This window comes from Trichosurus vulpecula, chromosome 6 (assembly GCF_011100635.1).
Source record: "Trichosurus vulpecula isolate mTriVul1 chromosome 6, mTriVul1.pri, whole genome shotgun sequence".
NCBI classification, from domain to species: Eukaryota; Metazoa; Chordata; class Mammalia; order Diprotodontia; family Phalangeridae; genus Trichosurus; species Trichosurus vulpecula.
This window is the reverse complement of record NC_050578.1, coordinates 75,361,291-75,380,935: the sequence shown is the minus strand read 5'-3', so window position 1 is coordinate 75,380,935 and position 19,645 is coordinate 75,361,291. Positions and strand designations below refer to the sequence as shown.

General features: G+C 39.6%; 1 protein-coding gene across 2 annotated transcripts in view; it reads left to right on the top strand.

The window, feature by feature from the left end:
* Positions 1-2,969: 2,969 nt before the first annotated feature.
* Positions 2,970-19,645, top strand: part of ANXA3 (annexin A3) — a 46,817-nt gene continuing 30,141 nt past the window's right edge. For both annotated transcript variants that reach the window (XM_036765358.1, XM_036765357.1), the window contains exons 1-2: positions 2,970-3,093; positions 7,675-7,727. In XM_036765358.1, coding sequence (XP_036621253.1) covers positions 7,713-7,727 — 15 coding nt within the window. In that variant the 5' untranslated portion in view covers positions 2,970-3,093; positions 7,675-7,712. The remainder of the gene's footprint in view (positions 3,094-7,674; positions 7,728-19,645) is intronic.

The window sequence follows — 19,645 nt, the reverse complement described above, 5'->3', positions numbered from 1 at the left end:
TGTGTGTACTTGCAGGAGAGTGGGTCCCATACTTCTGTGGATATATATTTGTACTAATTGTTCTTACTATACCCTTTTATAATGGTCTGGATGGCTGGTGTTGTTTGTTCTCTGTTTTCAGAGAGGACCAATGATATCACAACATGTAACTTTCAAGTGAATCGGATTTAAATGAGGCAGTTGCATAAAATCATCAGCCTCACTCTGTCTTCCAGAGTCATCAAAGTCCAGTGATAAGACGAAAGTCAAAACGATTAGCGGTGGCCTGGGATTTGGTGGATGACCTTGGTGTCTTAGATGTCTGGTGGTGCTCCACAGCAGGTGCTTCAGCTGCCTTCTTGGTTGTTGGCCTCAAACCCATTGGTGAGTTAGGAGGATGTCTACCCCAAGCATGTGAAGACTTGCCTCAGCAAAATGTGTGGCTGCAATGTATTGTAATCAATCAGGAGCATACCAGATCAGGGCTTGGTGAGCCACAGTACCAGAAATCTCTACCTTCAGGGTTACCCCTTTCTGGGAGTCATTTCTCCTCTTCAAAGGGGGTAATCATCATGGTGGGGCCCTCATCCATCAGCTTGATTGAGAATGGGAAAAAGAGACATGGAGGGAGCACCCCACCTATAAACTGCAACTTACCTTGCTGGGTTTTCCCAATACACATTATCTCATTTGATAACTTTCAACAATCCTGTGAAGTCAGCATTCTCCTCATTTTGCAGAAGAATAAACTCAGGCTTGAAGAGGTTAAATGACTTTTCCAGGTTTACATAACTATTTGTTAGTTGTCCACAGTCCAGACTGAAAGTCTCTCCTGACTTCAAGTTGAACTTTTTTTGGAATTATGCTGATTTTACAGCTGTGGAAAGCAAAGCTCAGAGATATGAAGTATTTTGCCCACATCTAGCCAGTAAATGTCAAGTTGGTACTGCCCAATCTTCTGAGTTTAAGCTTAGAACAATTTCCATTAAATTATACACCTCTCCCTCAAAGAGTGTTAGTTCCAGTTAAAATCCCATCTTCTACAGGAAGTCTTTCCCTTTCCCCCTTAATTCTAGTGCCTTCCCTTAATAAAAAAAAATGTGAAGAAAGGCAGCCTAGTAATACAAAATTTCAAACTGCAGCAATCTGGTACTAGCTACAGAATAAAATGGTAGGCTGGTGGAATAGATGAGGTACACAATAAACAGTAATAAATGACCATAGTAATCTCATATTTGATAAACCCAAAGATCCAAACTTTTGAGACAAGAATTCAGTGTTTGACAAAAATTGCTGGGAAAACTGGGGAGTGGTTTGGTAGAAACTAGGTATAGCCCAACACCTCACACTATATATCAATATAAGATTAAAATGGATACATGATTTAGACATAAAGGGTAATATCATAAGCAAATTTGGGGTGCATGGAAAAATTTATCTGTTAGACCTATGGTTAAGGGAAGAATTTATGATCAAACAGGAGATGGAGAAGATCATGAGAAGTAAAATGGATAATTCTGATTAGATGAAATCAAAAAAGTTTTGCAAAACAAAACAATGCAGCCAAAATTAGAAAGAAAGAAACTGAGGAAAAATTGTAGCATATTTCCTTGATAAAGCCTCATTTTTCAAATATATAGGGAATTGAGCCAAATTTATAAAAAGAGCCATTCCTCAATTGATAGTCAAGGATATGAACAGTTTTCAGAAGAAGAAATCATTTATCAATAGGTACATGAAAAATGCTCTAAATCACTATTTATTTGAGAAATGCCAAGGAAAACAATTCTGAAAACAACTCATACCTATCAGATTGGCTAACATGATAGAAAAGGAAAATGACAAATGCTGGAGAGGATGTGGGAAAATGGGGACACTAATGCACCATTAGTGGAGTTGTGAACTGGTCCAGTCATTCTGGAGAGCAATTTGGAACAATGCCTAAAAAACTTTGCATATCCTTTGACCCAACATGGTCATGGTGGCAAAGAATTGGAAACTGAGGAGATGCCCATCAATTGGGGAATGGCTTAACAAGTTGTAGTATATGATTATGATGGAATAGTAATGTACTGTAAGAAATAATTAGCAGGATGGTTTCAGAAAAACCTGTGAAGATTTATATGAACTGATACAAAGTGAAATGAGCAGAGCCAGAAGAACACTGTACACAGTAACAGCAATATTGTAATGATGATCAACTGTGAAAGACTTACCTACTTGACTTAATCAATATAATGATCCAAGACAATTCCAAATTCCATGATGAAAAAATGCTATCCACCTCCGGAAAGAAATGACTTCTGAATGCAGACTGAAGCATGCTTTTTTTACTTACTTTATTTTTTTTTTGGTTGCAACATGGCTAATATGGAAATGTTTTCCACAGCTCCCTATGCATAACCTATATCATATTGCTTGCCTTCTCAGTGGGTGGAGGAGTGGCAAAAAACACAGAATTTGGAACTCAAATTTCTAAAATATGAATGTTGAAATAAAGTATAATAATTTAAAAATTTCTAGTGCCTTCCCTCTGTTGATTTCTAATTTATCCCATTTATAGCTTGCTTGCCCATCGTTGTTTGCATGTTGTGTCCCTCATTAGATTGTGAGCCCTTCGAGGGCAGAGACTTGTCTTTTAGTGCCTGGCACATAGTAGGAGCTTGGCAAATGTTTATTGACTTACTTGAGGACTGAGATCATTTCACTCTGTTCTTGAATACCCAGCATCTAGCATGCAGCAGGTGCTTAATGAATGCCCGAGGTCCGATTACTTGCTAGATTGACTGAAAAGATGTATCACGTTAGCTTAACGAAGAGTCCTGGGGAGATGGCCAGATGAAAGGCACGTAAAAGTAGCGGAGAGCAGAAGGTAGGGGAGGGCAGGAAAGCAGAGGAGGGGGTGGGCAGGGCCATTACCGCAGGATGGGAGAGGCTCAGGTTCCCGGCCCAAGCAGGTGGAGCCTGAGGGGGAGTGACTCGCGGAAGGGGAGGGGCACTGGCCCCAGGGGACTGACCAAGGCTGCCTCCAGATCCGCCCGCCTCTGCACCAGTCCCCTACGCGCCCGCTGGTCCCTGCTAGTGGCTTCTTGAGTCCCGTGGACGCTTTAAAGGGTAAGGGGGGGCCTTGGAGTACTCGGGAGGAGCGCGATGCCCCGGCTGGGCTCTGGCTGCTGAAATCGGCCCGCTTGTGCCCCTCAGACTTCAGATCGCGGAGTTTCCCTTCATACCTGGGAGCCTCTGTTGGAACACCGCCTCTGGCCAGCAAGTGTGGGAGTGCTAGGAGATGGAAGGGGTGGCGAGGGTGGGGGAAGGAAAATGGGGGGACTCCGAGCTCATCCCGGGGGGAGGGGAGCATCAGGGAATCGTGGGAATCTTTTCCTTTAGGAAGACTGCAAACTGACTGGGCACCTGGCACGCTGCCCACACAGCTAAAGGATAGATGTGCTTAAGTGGAGGAGGGTATCCGTGTAGACGAAAGAAAAAATAAAGGAGGGGACTGTGAGTAGAAATTGCGAGATGAGACCTTTTTTCTTGGAGAAAGTCACTTTTTAAAAAAAAGTTGCAGAAAAACAGCCGCCTCCCGTTTCCCTGTGAATTACCGAGTTGTTATTTGTAAGTTTGAAAATCAGAGTAATTGACAGCAGTTGGTGGCTTTTGGGGAACTGTAGGAGAGAGCCAGAGCCTTGGAGCAGGGTCCTGGAGAGGAGCTGGCCTGGGCGAGGTCCGACACCCCTTTGCATTCCATAGCAGACTGGAAAGGCTAGCCTCAGGGGAAGCCATAGAAAGCAGAGACCCATGATATCACAGAAGGAAACGGGAGAGAAGCCTTCTCTGAGCCGGTGCCGGCCCCTCCTAGTCCATTGCATCACCACAGGGAAACCCAGCCCGGAGAGGAAGGGAGTGTGAGAAAACAGAATAAAAAACTAAAGTCCTGCACAAAACCGCCTTTTCTGACCCAGGCTGGTTGTGAAATAACGGTGGAGGAGGAAGTAAGAGCGCATTTGTTTCATCATTACCTGTTCATGAGCTTACCAAATACAAATATTTGACCAGTTTCATTTTTTAAAAAAATTCATTTGGGGAAAAAAATTTATCCACAAGACTCTAAAAGTCCCTTAAATGGTAATAATAATTTAGACAGTAAAGCTTGCAAGGTAAGCTTATGTTTTCAATGTATTTCCATGTGGTTAATTTACCTATTTGGGCATTAGTTCAAAATTTATGAAAAGCCTACTATGTACTGTCACTATGCTAGGTGATAAGGGTCAACATTTATGAAATGCCTACTGGGTAGTGTCACTATGCTAGGTGATAAGAGATTTTGGGCTTAGGGGTCATCTAAGCCAACTCTCTCATTTTACAGATGGGGAAACTGAGGTCCGGACAGGTTTGTTCTTTTTTAAGTGACTTGCCCAGTGTCTCACAGATGGTTAAGTAGCAGAGCTCAGATTTGAGGTCTTCAAATCTAGCACTCGAACTAACAGATGCAAACTTTTTTTATATTCACCATTGACTCCTGAACAGGGCTTTTTTCTTTACCCTGGGCCCCTGATGCCATCCTCTTCCATGTCTTTATCAAGGACCTTTTCAGTCATTTTTTTCTTTTTTTAATCTGCAGTCTTTCCACTGTCTTTTTGTTCCACTTCATGACTCCCTTAGTCTACCCTAAAAAGCCTTTTCCTCAGCTCCTACTACCCTAGGGTCCCATCTCTTTTCTTCCCTTAAAAAGTAGTCTGGCCATTGGCATGGCACATGCCTGAATCCTTGCTTCTGGGGGAGGCAGAGGATGGTAGATGGCATGAGTTTAGGATTTTTGAGTTACTGTAGGGCTAAGGTCACTTGGTTGTCTGCACCAACATAGTGAGCCCCTTGAAGCTGGGGACCACCATGCTGCCCCTCCTTAGGGCCAAACTGATCCGAGTTGGAAATGAAGCAGGTCAAAGTTCCCATGCTGATCAGCCCTGGAATAGGACTGTGAGTGGCCACTGAATTTCCAGCCTGGGTGAGACAAGGATACCAGACTCAAAAAAAAAATAGATTTTTTTGTTTCTTCTTCTTTATCTCTCCTTTTGGCTTTCATGACACCACATTCCATTGATGCTTTTCATATTTCTCTGGCCCTCCTCTGTCTCCATCTCTGGCTTTTTCCATTCTTTCCACCACCTATGTTGTCTCTTTGTTCTCTTATCTCTCTTTCCAGTTATCCTGGCTGACTCACCTTAGTCCTCCTGCTTGGCTATGTGTAAGCCAGTCAATTTATCTCTCTCCCTTGATGATCTCATTCATTTTATCAGCTTCAGGGATCATATCTGTGTGAATGACTCCCACTATTTCTACCACTCTTCAAAGCTTCAGACCTGAATTTTTAGCTGCCTCCTGGATATCTCATTGGTGGCTCAAATTCAGCTGTCCCATACTAAACAGTGTCATTTCCCAAACCTATTTCTCCTCTAGGGTTTTTGATTTCCACTAATGGCATCACTCTTCTCCTAGTAACCTATATTAGCAGCCTCAGTGTCCTCTCTGACTTTTCATACTCATCTTCCACATACAGTGTTATCAAGTCCTGTCAATCCTGTCTCTTCTATATCTCCTAATCTTTTTCATTTCCACTGCTACTATTGAGTTCAGGTTCTTTCACCAGAACTAATGCAGTAATCATCTAGCTCAGTAAGACTAGAAAGTGGCAGGGTGGGGGAGGGGAAGAGAGGGCAGGTTTTAGAAGCCAAATGTTGATTCGTTTTTCAGTCATGCCCAACTCTTCGTGACCCCATATGGGATTTTCTTGGCAAAGATACTGGAGTGGTTTGCCATTTCCATTTCCAGCTCATTTTACAGATAAGGAAATGGAGGCAAACAGGGTTAAGTGACTTGGCTGGGATCACACAGCTAGTAAGCTATTGGAATTGATTGAATAGGAGGGTAATGTGGTCAGATATATATGTAAGGAAAATTAATTTAACAGCTGAGTGAACTGGGATGGGGAGAGACTTGAGGCAGGCAGATCCACCAACAGGCTATTGTAATAATCTGTTAGAATGGTGGTAGTGTCAGAAGGGGACCTAAACAAGAGATGTTGGGAAAGTAAAATTGAAAGGACTTGGCACCCAAATGGATATGGGAGGGTGATGGGCCATACAGGAGGGTGGGGGTGGTGAGAGAGCTGTCTCTGTGGCTCCAGCCTACTCTTTCTCTTGGTCTTTTGTTTTCTAGCACAGTACCTTGAGCACAGTAGGTGCTATATACCAGTTAGATTGGTTTAGTTTTAATAAAGAAATTATCAAATAATGTTACTCCTCTGCTTCTGGGGGTAGACAGGAGAATAACAATAATAACATTTGCATCTATGTAGAATGTACTAATCAAATGAGTTATCTGTAAAACACAGCATAGTGCCTGGCATATAGTAAGTACTTAACAAATGCTTGTTCTCCCTCACCCCTACTAAGGGTCTTCCTCACAACATCCTTGGGAGATTGGTAGCCCAAGTACTATTGTCTCCATAGTGGTTAAGTGGCTTGCTCCTGGTCACAGGACTAAGCATTAAGTTTGTTCCATGGTGGAACAAAGTGCTGTATAGTGTTAGACTTTTAATTGTTTCAGTAGTGTCTGAGTCTTGTGACTCCATTTGGGGTTTTCTTGGCAAAGATACTAGAGTGGTTTGCCATTTCCTTATCCAGCCCATTGTATAGATGAGGAAACTGAGACAAACGGGTAAATGACTTACAACTAGTAAGTGTGGGAGGCCAGAGTTGGACTCAGGAAGATGAGTCTTCCTGACTCCAGGGCTAGTGTTCTTTCCATTGTAGCTTCTGGCTGCCCAGTGTTTGATTAGCATTAAATTAAAATTCTTTTTACCCTTCCAATTCAAAACTTATTTTTTGCAAAGTATTTGTAGTGCTGTTTTCTGTTAACTTCTGGGGTTGGGGGCAGGGGCAGAAAGAGAATGACTAAATGTCATTAGCTATTTGGATATTTAAAAATAGTTCCTGGACCAGAGATAAAATATTTTAATTTCTCAACCAGATCTGAAAATGACCCAGTAAGTGTATTTAAATAATGGATCCTCATGGGAAATATGCCTCGGATTCTTTGCCAGGACTCCTTCCAGGAATTGTGCTCTTTGTTCTCCTGGTAAAAAGCCTATCGAGATTCAGCATGGGGCATCCTTCTACTGAGAAATCTGACATTTTATGCTATGTGAAAGAATAACACACTGAGGGGGGAAACATACCTATTGCACCATGAGAATTATTAATGAAGGTTTTTGAATCAAATCAGAAAACTCTTTGTTAGGCCCCAAAGGAGTCAAAGTGAAGATACCTGTGGCCTAAGCAGACCACATGGGGCTATTTGGTCTGACCTATGGGAAGGGAAGTCATGGCTCTACATACTTTAATTGAATTTTATAGAAGAAGGAAAATTTGCAAAGTCTTCAAACTCAAGGATTGTATCTTCATCATCTATGCATGGGGCAATTATAAAACAAATGTTTTTGTGGAATAAATGAAGAAATATATCAATAATTTAATATTTCAGTTAAATGTTTTCTTCAGTCTTCTGAAAAAAATCCATTAATTTTGTCTTCTGATTATTGGGGGAGGGCGGTAAAGAGAAAAAGTTGGTCCAGGGATTAACCCACCTTGGAGCTATAGTATTTATACTTAATTTATTGTGTCCCTTTTCTCATAGGTGGACCAGTCCTCAGCTTGAAGTGAAAGTGGGATATCATGGCATCAGTATGGGTGAGTAAAGACCAAAGCCTTCTTCATAGCTTAGATTTTCTGAGATCTTCGGACAAAGCATCCCTTTTTCCCCCAATCCTTCTTTCTACCCTTGCCCATCCAGATAAAAAAAGAAAAACAAAAACTGGGAAATCTGTACGGAAGCTCCTTTGGAATAATAAATCAAAAGTATTTCAAAGAAAGCTAACCACACACCAAGAGCTCACAAAGATAGTAATTTTTGAAACAAAAGGGAAAAAAAAGCCCACTGCATGAGATGGGCCATACAGGATAAAAACAGGAACAGATCATAAATTCAAGTTAATTAGCATTTATTAAGCAAGCGCCTACTCAGTTCCACAGGCTTTTTGCTACATGGCACTCATATTCTTGTTTGTTTCTGTCTTTCATCTCAGGAGAAAGAAATAGAAAAAAGGGAATGGATGGGTTAGAAACTGCAGAAAGTGGGGTTAGTTAAAAAAAAGGTAGCAGGATAGAGAAGGAAGCCAAGGGGGAGAAGAAATAGTAGCAGACAAGAGACATTGGGAAAGAAGGGGAACAGGAATAGAACAATTGTAAAGGATATTGGTTTTACTCTAAGTCTCTAATATACAGAGCACTGAACTTAGAATCTAGAGATCTGTTTGCCCTGATACTGACCATGAACAAGTCACCTGACTCTCCTGAGCCTCAGTTTCTTCATCTGTAAAATGGAGATAATAACATTGGTACTATGCGTTTCATGAGGTTTTTTTCTTTTTGTTGTTAAATTTTAAAACTTTATTTTTAGTTTTCAACATTCACTTTTATAAGATTTTTGAGTTCTAAATTTTCCCCCTCAAGGAATCTGATATAGGCTATACATGTACAATCATATTAAACATATTTCCACATTAGTATGTTGTGAAACAAGAATCAGAACAAAAGGGGAAAACCATGAGAAAGAAGAAAGAGAGAATAGAGTGCTTCAATTCGCATTCATACTCCATAGTTCTTTCTCTGGATGTGGATAGCATTTTCCGTCAGGAGTCTTTTCAAATCATCTTACATCATTGCATTGCTGAGAAGAGCTAAATCAATCAAAGTTAGTCATTGAACAATCTTGCTGTTATCATGTACAATTTTTTCTTGGTTCTGCTCACTTCACTTAGCATCAGTGCATTGAAATCCTTCCAGGTTTTTCTGAAATCTGTCTGCTCATCATTTCTTATTATACAATAGTATTCTATCACATTCATATACCCCATCTTGTTCAGCCACTCCCCAACTGATGCATCCCCTCAATTTCCAATTCTTTGCCATCACAAAAGAGCTGCTATGCATATTTTTGTACATGTGGGTCCTTTCCCCTTTTTTACGATCTCTTTGGGTCACAGACCTAGTAGTGTAATTCCTGGATCAAAGAGTATGCACAGTTTTATAGCCTTTTGGGCATAGTTCCAAATTGCTGAGATGTACTTTAAGAGGAGCCATAGAATCTATGAGGTGGGGTGAGAAGAGAGGACATGCCAGGATATGAGTGACCACTTGGGCAAAAGCACATAGGTGGGACGTGCGCTGAAACATACAGAGAACAGCAAACAGGTAAGTTTAACTGGAATGGGGAGCGTTTGAAGGAAAGTAATACAAAATGACTGGAAATATAGGAGCCAGACTGTGAAGGATTTACAATGCTAGGCTAAGGATTTTGTATTTTATTCTCGGGGAAATAAACAGGAGAGTACCACAGGGAAATGGAAAGATTATTTCATGGAAGAAGACCTAGCCTTAAGACCTGGCCCTGCCACTTCTTAGCACCTTTTGGGCTTTGGATTCCTCTCTGTCAAATGGAGGGCTTGGACCAGAATCTGGTCACTACATGATGTCTAAGGTTCCGGTTTTAAATGTATGAGCCAATATGAGCCAATGGAGATTTTTGAGGAAGAGTATGACGTGGTCAGATCTGAGTTTTAAGGAGATCATTTAGGCAGCTGAGTGAAAGCTGGCTTGCAGAAAGGAGATACTTGAGACGAGTTAGGAGGCTCTCATTCAACTGAGAGGTGATGCTCTAAGCGAGTGGAAACATGAAGCTGGTGAGAGACGGACATAGAAGCTATTGCATTAAAAGGAGAACCAGAAGAGAAGGGTGCTCTGTCTGAAGTTGTGAAAACACATATATGCATTGCCAATGATATTCAAGAAAAAAATGACCCTACTTTTTGCTGTATAACTTAGAGTAATGACATTGATGGGAGAAATTTCAGGTTAAGGAAGAGGGTGGGGTGTCTGGGAGACCAGAGACTGGGGATAGGAACATTTAGGGTTTCTCAATTCTTGCCACCTGCATGGTCTGTTAGAACAGTGGCTCTTAGCGAGAATGTGAGTTTGAAAAATAAGTGGGATCTTTGTCCAGTTCCCTAGCTGGCCATTGTCTGGGATATCCAACTTTACCCACCATCCTTACCTGCAGCTGTCCTTATATTCATTTCATTCTTCTTCAGTAGTTTCCAGTCATTTCTGACTCTCCATGACCCCATTTGAGGTTTTCCTAGCAAAGATACTGGAGTGGTTTGCCATTTCCTTCTCCAGCTCATTTTACAGATGAGGAAACTGAGGCAAACAGGGTTAAATGACTTGTCCAGGGTCACACAGTAAGTGTTTGAGGCTGGATTTGAACTCAGGTCCTCCTGAATCCAGAGCCAGTGGTCTATGCACTACACCACGTAGCTGCCTTCTGTCCATATGACTATTTTTAACTCATACATGGGGCAGCTAGGTGTCACAGTGGATAAAGCACCAGCCCTGGAGTCAGGAGGACCTGAGTTCAAATCCAGTCTCAGACACTTGACACTAACTACTTGGGCAAGTCACTTAACCCCAATTGCTTAGCAAAAACAAAACAAAAACATGAATGAACATTGACTTATGTTATATCTTATATGCATATGTACACAGTATATGTTCCCTTTGGGTTCCACTATCTTTTAGACCCACGGCTGAAAGTTCTATATTATTAACTGTCTTGTGGGGACTTTGCTTTTTTGTGGTCCAGCTAATATGGGCATTTTTCCCATTTTGATCAGGACCTTCCTTATCAGAGTGGTTGCAGCTTCCTGGCTGGTGTACAAACAAGCAGTATTTCTTCTTTGAGTAAACATTAGGAAAAAACAAAGCTTAATCAGTACACAAAGTGTCCCTAACAGGAAGTTGAGGAAGAATTAGACTTCAAATCCAGGGAAAATGTTACAGATGACGATGAAGCAGGGGCTGAGAAGATGGGTGGAGGATGCTGGGAGTGACAGAGGAGGCTTTGCAGGGAGGATTCAGATGAATTCACCATGCATTGCTTCTTAATCTCTTTGGGCTGGTGGCTGTCCAGATCAATGGAAGGCCACTCCATGTGAGCCCAAGTTGCCATCATCATCACTGCCACTACCAGCAGTGTGATCCAGGGCAAGTCACTTAAAACCTCTCAGCCTCAGTTTCCCTATCTGTAAAATGAAAGGGGTGGTCGTCATGGTCCCCAAGGTCCCTGCCTGCTCCAAGTCTACAATCTAGTGGCTCTAGGATACTACGATCATCTGACCTGTTTCTATTGTACTTCAAGGTTTGGTAAAACATGTTCCTCATGACGTCACTGTAAGGCAGGTAGTACGGGTATCCTTATTTTATGATTAAAGAAATTGAAGCTTTGAGAGGTAAAGGGACTTAGAGAGGGTCAGATTTGTTGTTATAGGACCTGAGTTCAAATCCCAGCTCTGCCACTTACCATGGGTGTGACCATGGACAGTGAGTGCCTACTATATGCCAGGTAACCATGCTTGGTGTTGGGCATACAAAGGTAAAAATGAAACAGTCCCTGCCCTTTTCCATTGTGCTCAGTCATTGGAGCTTCTGGAAGAGCCAGAATTCACAGTGGTGATAAAAAATAGCTTTCAGGGCCTCTGTCCCCAAATTCCCAGAATATAGACCCACAGCATTTCCACCATCTCCCATGAGCTCTCCCCAATCCCAGGTGGAACCTTTGTTTTTCAGTTTGTCAACATTGGAAGAATGCCAGCTTCCTCACTTGGGCTTTGGCAATGGCGATTGCCTTTGTGATGGCCTGTAGGCAGGCCACTCTTGTAGAAATGAGTTGAACAGGCCCAGGTTGCTTCTTGACTCCATCTTGACCCCATTCTTCCCTAATCACATTCAGTGCCGTCAGAGTGGTGCCAATTCTCTTCTCAATTCCTTACCCCTGGCATATTTCAACTATTCTTATTCTATGGAAGTCCCTAATGAGATTCACTATGTTTGATCAGATTTGATATGAACCATTTTGCTTCCTAATAGTTTGGAAACAGTCAGTTAAGTACTGAAATGTTCACGTTGCAGCAAAAACTACAAACCCTCTTTTCAGATGTTATGGACTCCAGACACAACAGAGATATTGGCAACCCATAGAACTTGCACCAGAGAGTTGAATATCAAACCATCCTGCTCTAAATTAATCAATTGGCAAGTATTTATTAAGTATCTGGCTAAGCACCAGGAGCTAGAGACACAGACAGCAAAATGAAAATAATCCTTGCCTGCAAGCAGTTTACATTTTATTGGGAGAAACAACTAAAGTTTATACAAAATTCCTACAAAATAAGTTCATAAATACAGGATAACTAGTAAAGGTGGGAAGGAACAGCAGCTAGTAGGAATGAAGAGAAGCTTCATTTAAAGGGGGACATGAGCCCTCCCATCACCCTTCTCTTTCCCATTTGCCATGCAATTTCCTCTTTGGATCAGTGCCCACTCACTTCCAGATTTTGGTTGCCCACAAGAGTACTGATTTCCTTTCTCCTGAGACAGCATGTTACCCTTGGAAGCATAACATTCTCTTAGAGGAAATGTTTTCCCTCTATAAAAATTCTCTACAGATTAGATTCCCATCTCATTACAAACTGTACTTCTTCCCACATGAATTGTTTCTTTATTTTCTCCTTGACCTGGGAGATCTGGAATTTTGCTATAATATTCCTGGGAATTTTCATTTGAGGATCTCTGTCTGGAGGTGGTCAGTGGATTCTTTCAATTTCTATTTTACCCTCTGGTTCTAGAATGTCAGGGTAGTTTTCCTTCATAATTTCTTGAAAGATGTTATCTAGGCTTTTTTTTATCATGGCTTTTTGGTAGTCCAACAATTCTTAAATTATCTCTCCAGGATCTATTTTCCAGGTCAGATGTTTTTCCAACAGGATATTTCACATTTTCTTTTATTTTTTCATTCTTTTGATTTTGTTTGATTTCTCATAAAGTCATTAGTTTTCATTTGTTTAATTCTAATTTTTAAGGAATTATTTTCTTCAGTGTGCTTTTATAATTTCCATTTGTCCAGTTATACTTTTCAAGGAGTTCTTTTCTTCAGGGAATTTCTGTATTTTTTCCATTTTTGTGCTTCCTTTATCAAGCTGTTGACTTTTTTTCATGATTTTATTGCATTACCATCATTTCTTATTTGATTTTGAAAATCCTTTTTGATTTTTTGCAGGAATTATTTTTGAACCTGAGACCAATTCACATTTTTCTTGGATGCTTTTCCTGTAGCCATTTTAACATTGATTCCCTCTTCTGAGTTTGAGTTTTGAGCTTCCCTATCACCATAATAACTTCCTATGGTCAGTTTCTTTTTTTCTTGCTTGCTCTGACCCTGACTTTTAACTTTATGTTAAAATTGGCTCTGCTCCTGTAATGGAGAAGGCGCTGTTCTAAGCTTCAAAGTTTTCATGCTCAGAGCTACTTTCTGGGGACCTGTAAGCTTTCAGTTCTTTCAAGGTGATATGATCTAAGGAGAGGTGTTGTCACTTCTCTCCTGGCTTGTGCTTGGGTCCATGAATGACCACCAGCCCTCCTTTCTGCCCCAGAAATGTGACCAGGATCCCTACTCCCTTTTGGTCACAAACTCTAGTGTGCTAATGCTCCCCCTCACCCTTTGGACTGCTACCCAGCTATGTGATCTCTATATTGGCAGTGCAACAGAGTCTTGCACCGAATGCCAGCAAAGTGTCCCTTATAATCTCCTTCTGACCAGTTGTTTGGTCCGCTTACCATCTGTGGGTTGAGAGCTCCAGAAATTGCTGCTGCGGCCTCAGTTGTTCCAATGCCTCCACTGGCTTGCCCAGGTGCTGCCTGTGCTGGACCATGCCCCACTCTCACCCTAGCAATACAGATCTTTCCTACTGACCTTTGAATTTTTCTCATGCTAGAAAATTGTTTCATCCCATCCTTTCATTGTTTCTGCTGCTCCAAAATTCATTTGAAGGTGTTATTTTTGAGTTATTTGGGGGAGCTCAGGTGGGTTCCTGCTTTGACTTCACCATCTTGTCTCCATCCCCCACTTTTATTATTTACCAAGCAAGAGCTTATGGAAAATTATCTCATTTGATCCTTACAACACATCTGTGGGGGATAGGTGCTATTATTATCTTTATATTTAAAATGAGGAAACTGAGGCTTAAGAAAAATTGTGACACTTCAAGGGTCACACTGTTTGTAAGTGTCTGAGGCAGAATTTGAACTCAAGCCTCTGACTCCAAGTCCAACATTCTATGCACTACATCTCTTCCCTTCTACCCACATCAAAATCATGCTACTCTAGTTCAGGCTCTCATCACATCTCACTTGGACAATTAAAAGTCTCCTAATTGTTCTCTCTATTGCTAGTATATCTTCTTTCTAAGGCATCCTCCACAGTTAACAAATTAATATTCCTAAAATACAAGTCAGACAACATTGTTCCCTTACTCAAAAATCTTCAGTGGCTCCCTATTGCCTCAAGGATAAATTACAGGCTCCTCAGGCTAGCATTTAAATTCATGCCACAATCTGTTTCCCATGTCTTTCTGAACTTGTTTCATGTTACTTCCATTTAAGCACCCTATGGTCTAGCCAAAAGGATCTACTAACTTTTTCCTAAACTCCGTATGCCATCATCCATGGCTTCTGGGCATCTAGGTTGTGCAATGGAATGGATCCACTGGCTCTGGAGTCAAGAGAACCTGAGTTCAAATCTGGCATAGGTAGCTGTGTCATCCTGGGCAAGTAAATTAACCTCCACCTCAGTTTCTTGAACTGTAAAATGGGAGTTATAGTAGCACCTGCCTCCCAGCATTGTTGTGAGAACCAAATTAGATGATATTTATAAAGCTCCTACCGGGGTGCCTTGCACATACAGAGTAGGTACTATATACATGCTTCTTCTCATCCCCTTCCCATACATCTCCTTGTCTCTAAACTGACTTTCCCACAGGTCTGAAATGTGCATCCTTCTCATCTTTGCCTCTGAGGATCCCTACCTGCCGTCAAGATTAAGGTCCAAGAAACGTTCCCAATTACCCCCAGTTGCAAGTGTTTTTTCTTTCCTAAAATCACTTTATATTTACTATCTTTACTGATGCTGACTCCTCTCCCTCCAACTAGTAGGATGTAAGATCCTTGAGGACAGGAGCTTTTTCATTTTTATCTCGGTTAGCTTAGTGCCTGACACAGTGCCTAACGTTCAATAAATGTCTGTTGAATTCTGTAAACCCAGTGGCCCCTTTGTACAGCATTGTGTGATAGTGGGGCAATCTGCCAATCACAGTAATATCTCTTAGGCATCACTGAATTTCCCAACATATGGACCACTCAAGGGACAGCAGTCACCCCTAAGATAATAGGATTTAGAACTCAAAGGCACCCTAGTGATTTTGTAGTCTAGCCTCCTTATGTTTTAGATGAGAAAACTGAGGTCTAAGAAGGCTTACCTAACCTTTCTTAATTCTAGTGCTTTCCCTTTTAATTATTGTTTATCCTATATATAGCTTGTTCTGTAAAAGTGTGTGTGTGTGTATAGATGTGTGTGTATAAATGTATAGGTATAGATATGTTTATATGTATAAAAATGTGTATTTATAAATATATAGGTATGTATATATAAACATATATATCCACACATATATGCATTATACATATATGCAGATGTGTATGAATATATATAAAATGTATGTGTATGTATATGTGTGTATATGTAAAAATATAGGTATATATGTTTATATGCATAAAATGTACACATATAAAGATATAGGTATATAGCTATGTACATATGTATACATACATGCATGTGTATATTTACACACATATATTCATGTGTGTATGTGTATATATATATAAAATGTGTGTATATGTAAAAGTATAGGTATATGTGTTTATATGTATACAATTGTACATATATAAATATATAGGTATGTATACATGTATATGTATATATTTATACACAAATATGCACGTGTATATGCATATGCATATGTACATATATGCATGTGTGTATATATATGTATGTGTATGTATGTGTGTATATATATATATATACATATATATATATATATATATACACACACACATACATATATAGTCTGCTTAATTAGATTGCAAGTTCCTTAAGGGCAGGAATTATCTTTTGCCTCTTTTTTTTTAACATTTGTTGCATGATCTTTAGCTTTTATTTATTTTTAAAAATTAATTTATAAATTTTTAGTTTTCAACATTCACTTCCATAAGACTTTGGGTTTTAAACTTTCTCCCCCTTCCTTTCCCCAACACAGCATGCAATGTGATATAGACTTTACTTATACATTCATATTAAACATATTTTCACATTAGTTATATTGTACAGAAGAATTAGAACCAATGGGAGGAACCATAAGAAAGAAGAAATAAAACAAAACAACAACAAAAGAGAGCAAATAGTGTGCTTCCATCTGCATTCAGACTCCGAAGTTCTTTCTCTGGATGTGGATGACATTTCCCATTGAGAACTTTTGCAGTTGTCTCAGGTCCTTGTGTTGCTACGAAGAGCTTAGTCTATCAACATCAGTCATGGCACAGTGTGGCTGTTACTTTCTACAATGTTCTCCTGGTTCTGCTTTTGCCTCCCTTTGTATCCCCAGTGCTGAGCAATGTTCCTGACACATAGTAGGTGCTTAATAAATTTTTATTGAATGAATGAATGAGGTGACTTGCCCATGTTACAATGGTTTCAAGTCAAAGGAACAGTATTCAAATATTAGTCCTCTGATTTCAGAACCCGCAGTCTTTCCACTACTCTACACCAGCCCTTCCCTCCACCCTCATCTCACCTGCCTAAGTATGTGCTTTTTGTTACAAAAACGGTCTTTTTAATTGAAAAAGATAATTTAGAAATGAGCGGAGGGGGAAGAGAAGCTATATTTGCAAGAAGAAAAGGAGACTTAGCTGTTACTCTCATGCTTTCCTTAGTTTTTTGAGTTTTTGCTGGGGGGGGGAAGGGGTGGCTCCAGATTCACTTTTCTCCCTAGAGCACGTATAACCCAAAGCATGGAGAGTTCCGTGAAGCTCTGCCCAAACATGACTTTTTTTTTTGATGATTGTTCCTGAGAACAATACTAACTTAGGTCACTGCATGAGAATTTGGTGATCTCAGGAATGTACCATCCAGGAATTTATTTTGCAGTGAATAGAAACTAAAAGCTGACTCAGAGATCAGGCATGACAGTGAGCAAGAGAGAAGACAGCAGTGCAAAAAGCTTTGTTTGCCTTTCAGTTGGCCAACATTTCGAAAACAGCAAGTTCATTATTTAGCTCTTCTTCCTTCTCACCCAGAAAGGAATTCGTGATTTGTTGGGTGGGTTTGTTTTTTGTTTTTATTTCTTCTTCAAGGGTGCTAAAAAAGCATCCAGAGGCAAAAACAAAGAGATGCCCTTTTACCATGAAAATTTTTTGATCATTTATTGCAAATGTTTAAACATTTTGCAACCGATATGACATGGTGGAAAGAACTCTGAAGTGGGAGTGAGGATATCTAGTTTTTCATTTTAATTATTTAACTTTCCCAAGCCTCACTTTCTTCACCAACAAAATGGGAATGAGATATTGGACTTGTTGATCATTAAGGCCCCTTTCATCTCTAACATTCCTTGATTCTATAACTCTGGTTAAGGAATGACTCTGCTCATTTAAGGCAGTGTAGATAGAGTGATAGGTGGATAGAGTGCTAGATTTAGGGGTCAGGCACATCTGCATTAAAATCCTGCTTCTGCCACTATTGTACTGAGAGCAAATGACTTAACTTTTATAAACCTCAGTTTCCCCATCTGTTCAAGGGGCTAGTACCTATCTCGCAAGATTTAGGAGTAAAGGTTGGAAAAAAGAACATTTAGAATTGATGTTAGGTGTTTGCTGCTTTTTCCTTAGGAGTATTCCTTGTTTACCTTGATAAGGCAGGTCTTAGAGTCAGGAAGATCTGAATTCAAGTCCTGCCTCATACATCCCCTAACTGTATGACCCTGAGCATGTCACTTAACTTCTCTAAGTTTTCAGTTTGTTCACCTGTAAAATGAGGACAATAAAGCACCTACTTTCCAGGGTTGTTGCCAAGAAATTTGAGTTGGCATATGTGAAACACTTTACACACCTTAAAAGTCCTACTTACATACTAGCTGCTACTGTGCTTGTTATGCCACTTTTCCTCTGGAAAACCATTCTGTATTTAAAACATACCACCAACACAAAATGTCAGCAAAAACTCATATAAAACATTTTCTCATGAAGATAATTTAAGTCTATTATGGTTCTGCCTTACGTCTACTATGATCCTAATCTTAAATCCATTAACATCTCCCTAAATAGAACTAAATGAGACTTCTACATTAAAGAAGAAATCAAAACAAAATGTCCTCTTAATCACTTGATATACAAGGATAAAATTAAGCTCTATGACTCCACTGAAAAACACTCTGAAGTTTTCTCCATCTTGTGAAATCTTTCTCCAATGATACTAAAATATCAAAGAAAAATTAATTTGAATATTACATAAACTGTTTGCAAAAATAGGAAAAGAAGGAATTCTACAAAGTACTTTCCATGTTAAAAATGTAATCTTGGTATCTAAACCAGGGAGAGTCAAAACAGAGGAAGAATATATCTATAACGAGTATTAATGTGAAAATTTTGAATAAAATAGTAAAATATATGTAAATATCTGGTGAGGTCAGTAAGTATAAATTTCTTAATGTAGATCTAGGAAAGGGTCATTTGTCATTTTCCTTTTCTGTCACGTTAGCCAATTTGATAGGTGTGTGGTGGTATCTCAGAGTAGTTTTCATTTGCATTTCTCTAATCAATAGTAATTTAGAGGATTTTTTTTTCATGTGACTATCAATAGCTTTGATTTCTTCTTCTGAAAATTACCTGTTCACATACTTTGACTACTTATCAATTGAAAAATGACTCTTATTTTTTATAAATTTGACTCAGTTCCTTATATATATTTGAGAAAGAAACTTGTTATTACAACCCCCTACCCATTTCCTGATTTCCTTCTAAATTGTCTACATTAATTTTGTTTGTGCAAAAACTTTTTAATTTCATGTAATCAAAATTATCCATTTTACTTCTCATGATCTTTTCTGTCTCTTGCTTAGTCATAAATTCTTTTCTTATCCAAAGATCTGACAGATATTTTTTTCCATTTTCCCTTAATTTTCTTATGATATCATTCTTTATGTCTAAGTCATGTATCCATTTTGACTTTATTTTAATATACTGTGTGAGATACTGATCTATACATAGTTTCTGCTAAACTGCTTTCAAGTTTTCCTAGCAGTTTTTGTCAATGAGTTCTTGCCCCCAAAGCTTGGATTTTTGGGTTTATCAAACACCAGATTACTATGGCCATTTACTACTGTATATTGTATACCTAATCTATCCCAATGATCCATCACTCTATTTCTTAGCCAGTACCAGATGACTCTGATGATTACTGCTTTGTAACACAGTGTGAAATCTGGTACTGCTAGGCCACCTTCCTTCACATTTTTTCTCAGATTCCTTTGAGACTCTTCACCTTTTGTTCTTCCAGATCAATTTTGTTATTTTTTTCTAGCTCTATAAAAGAATTCTTTTGTAGTTTG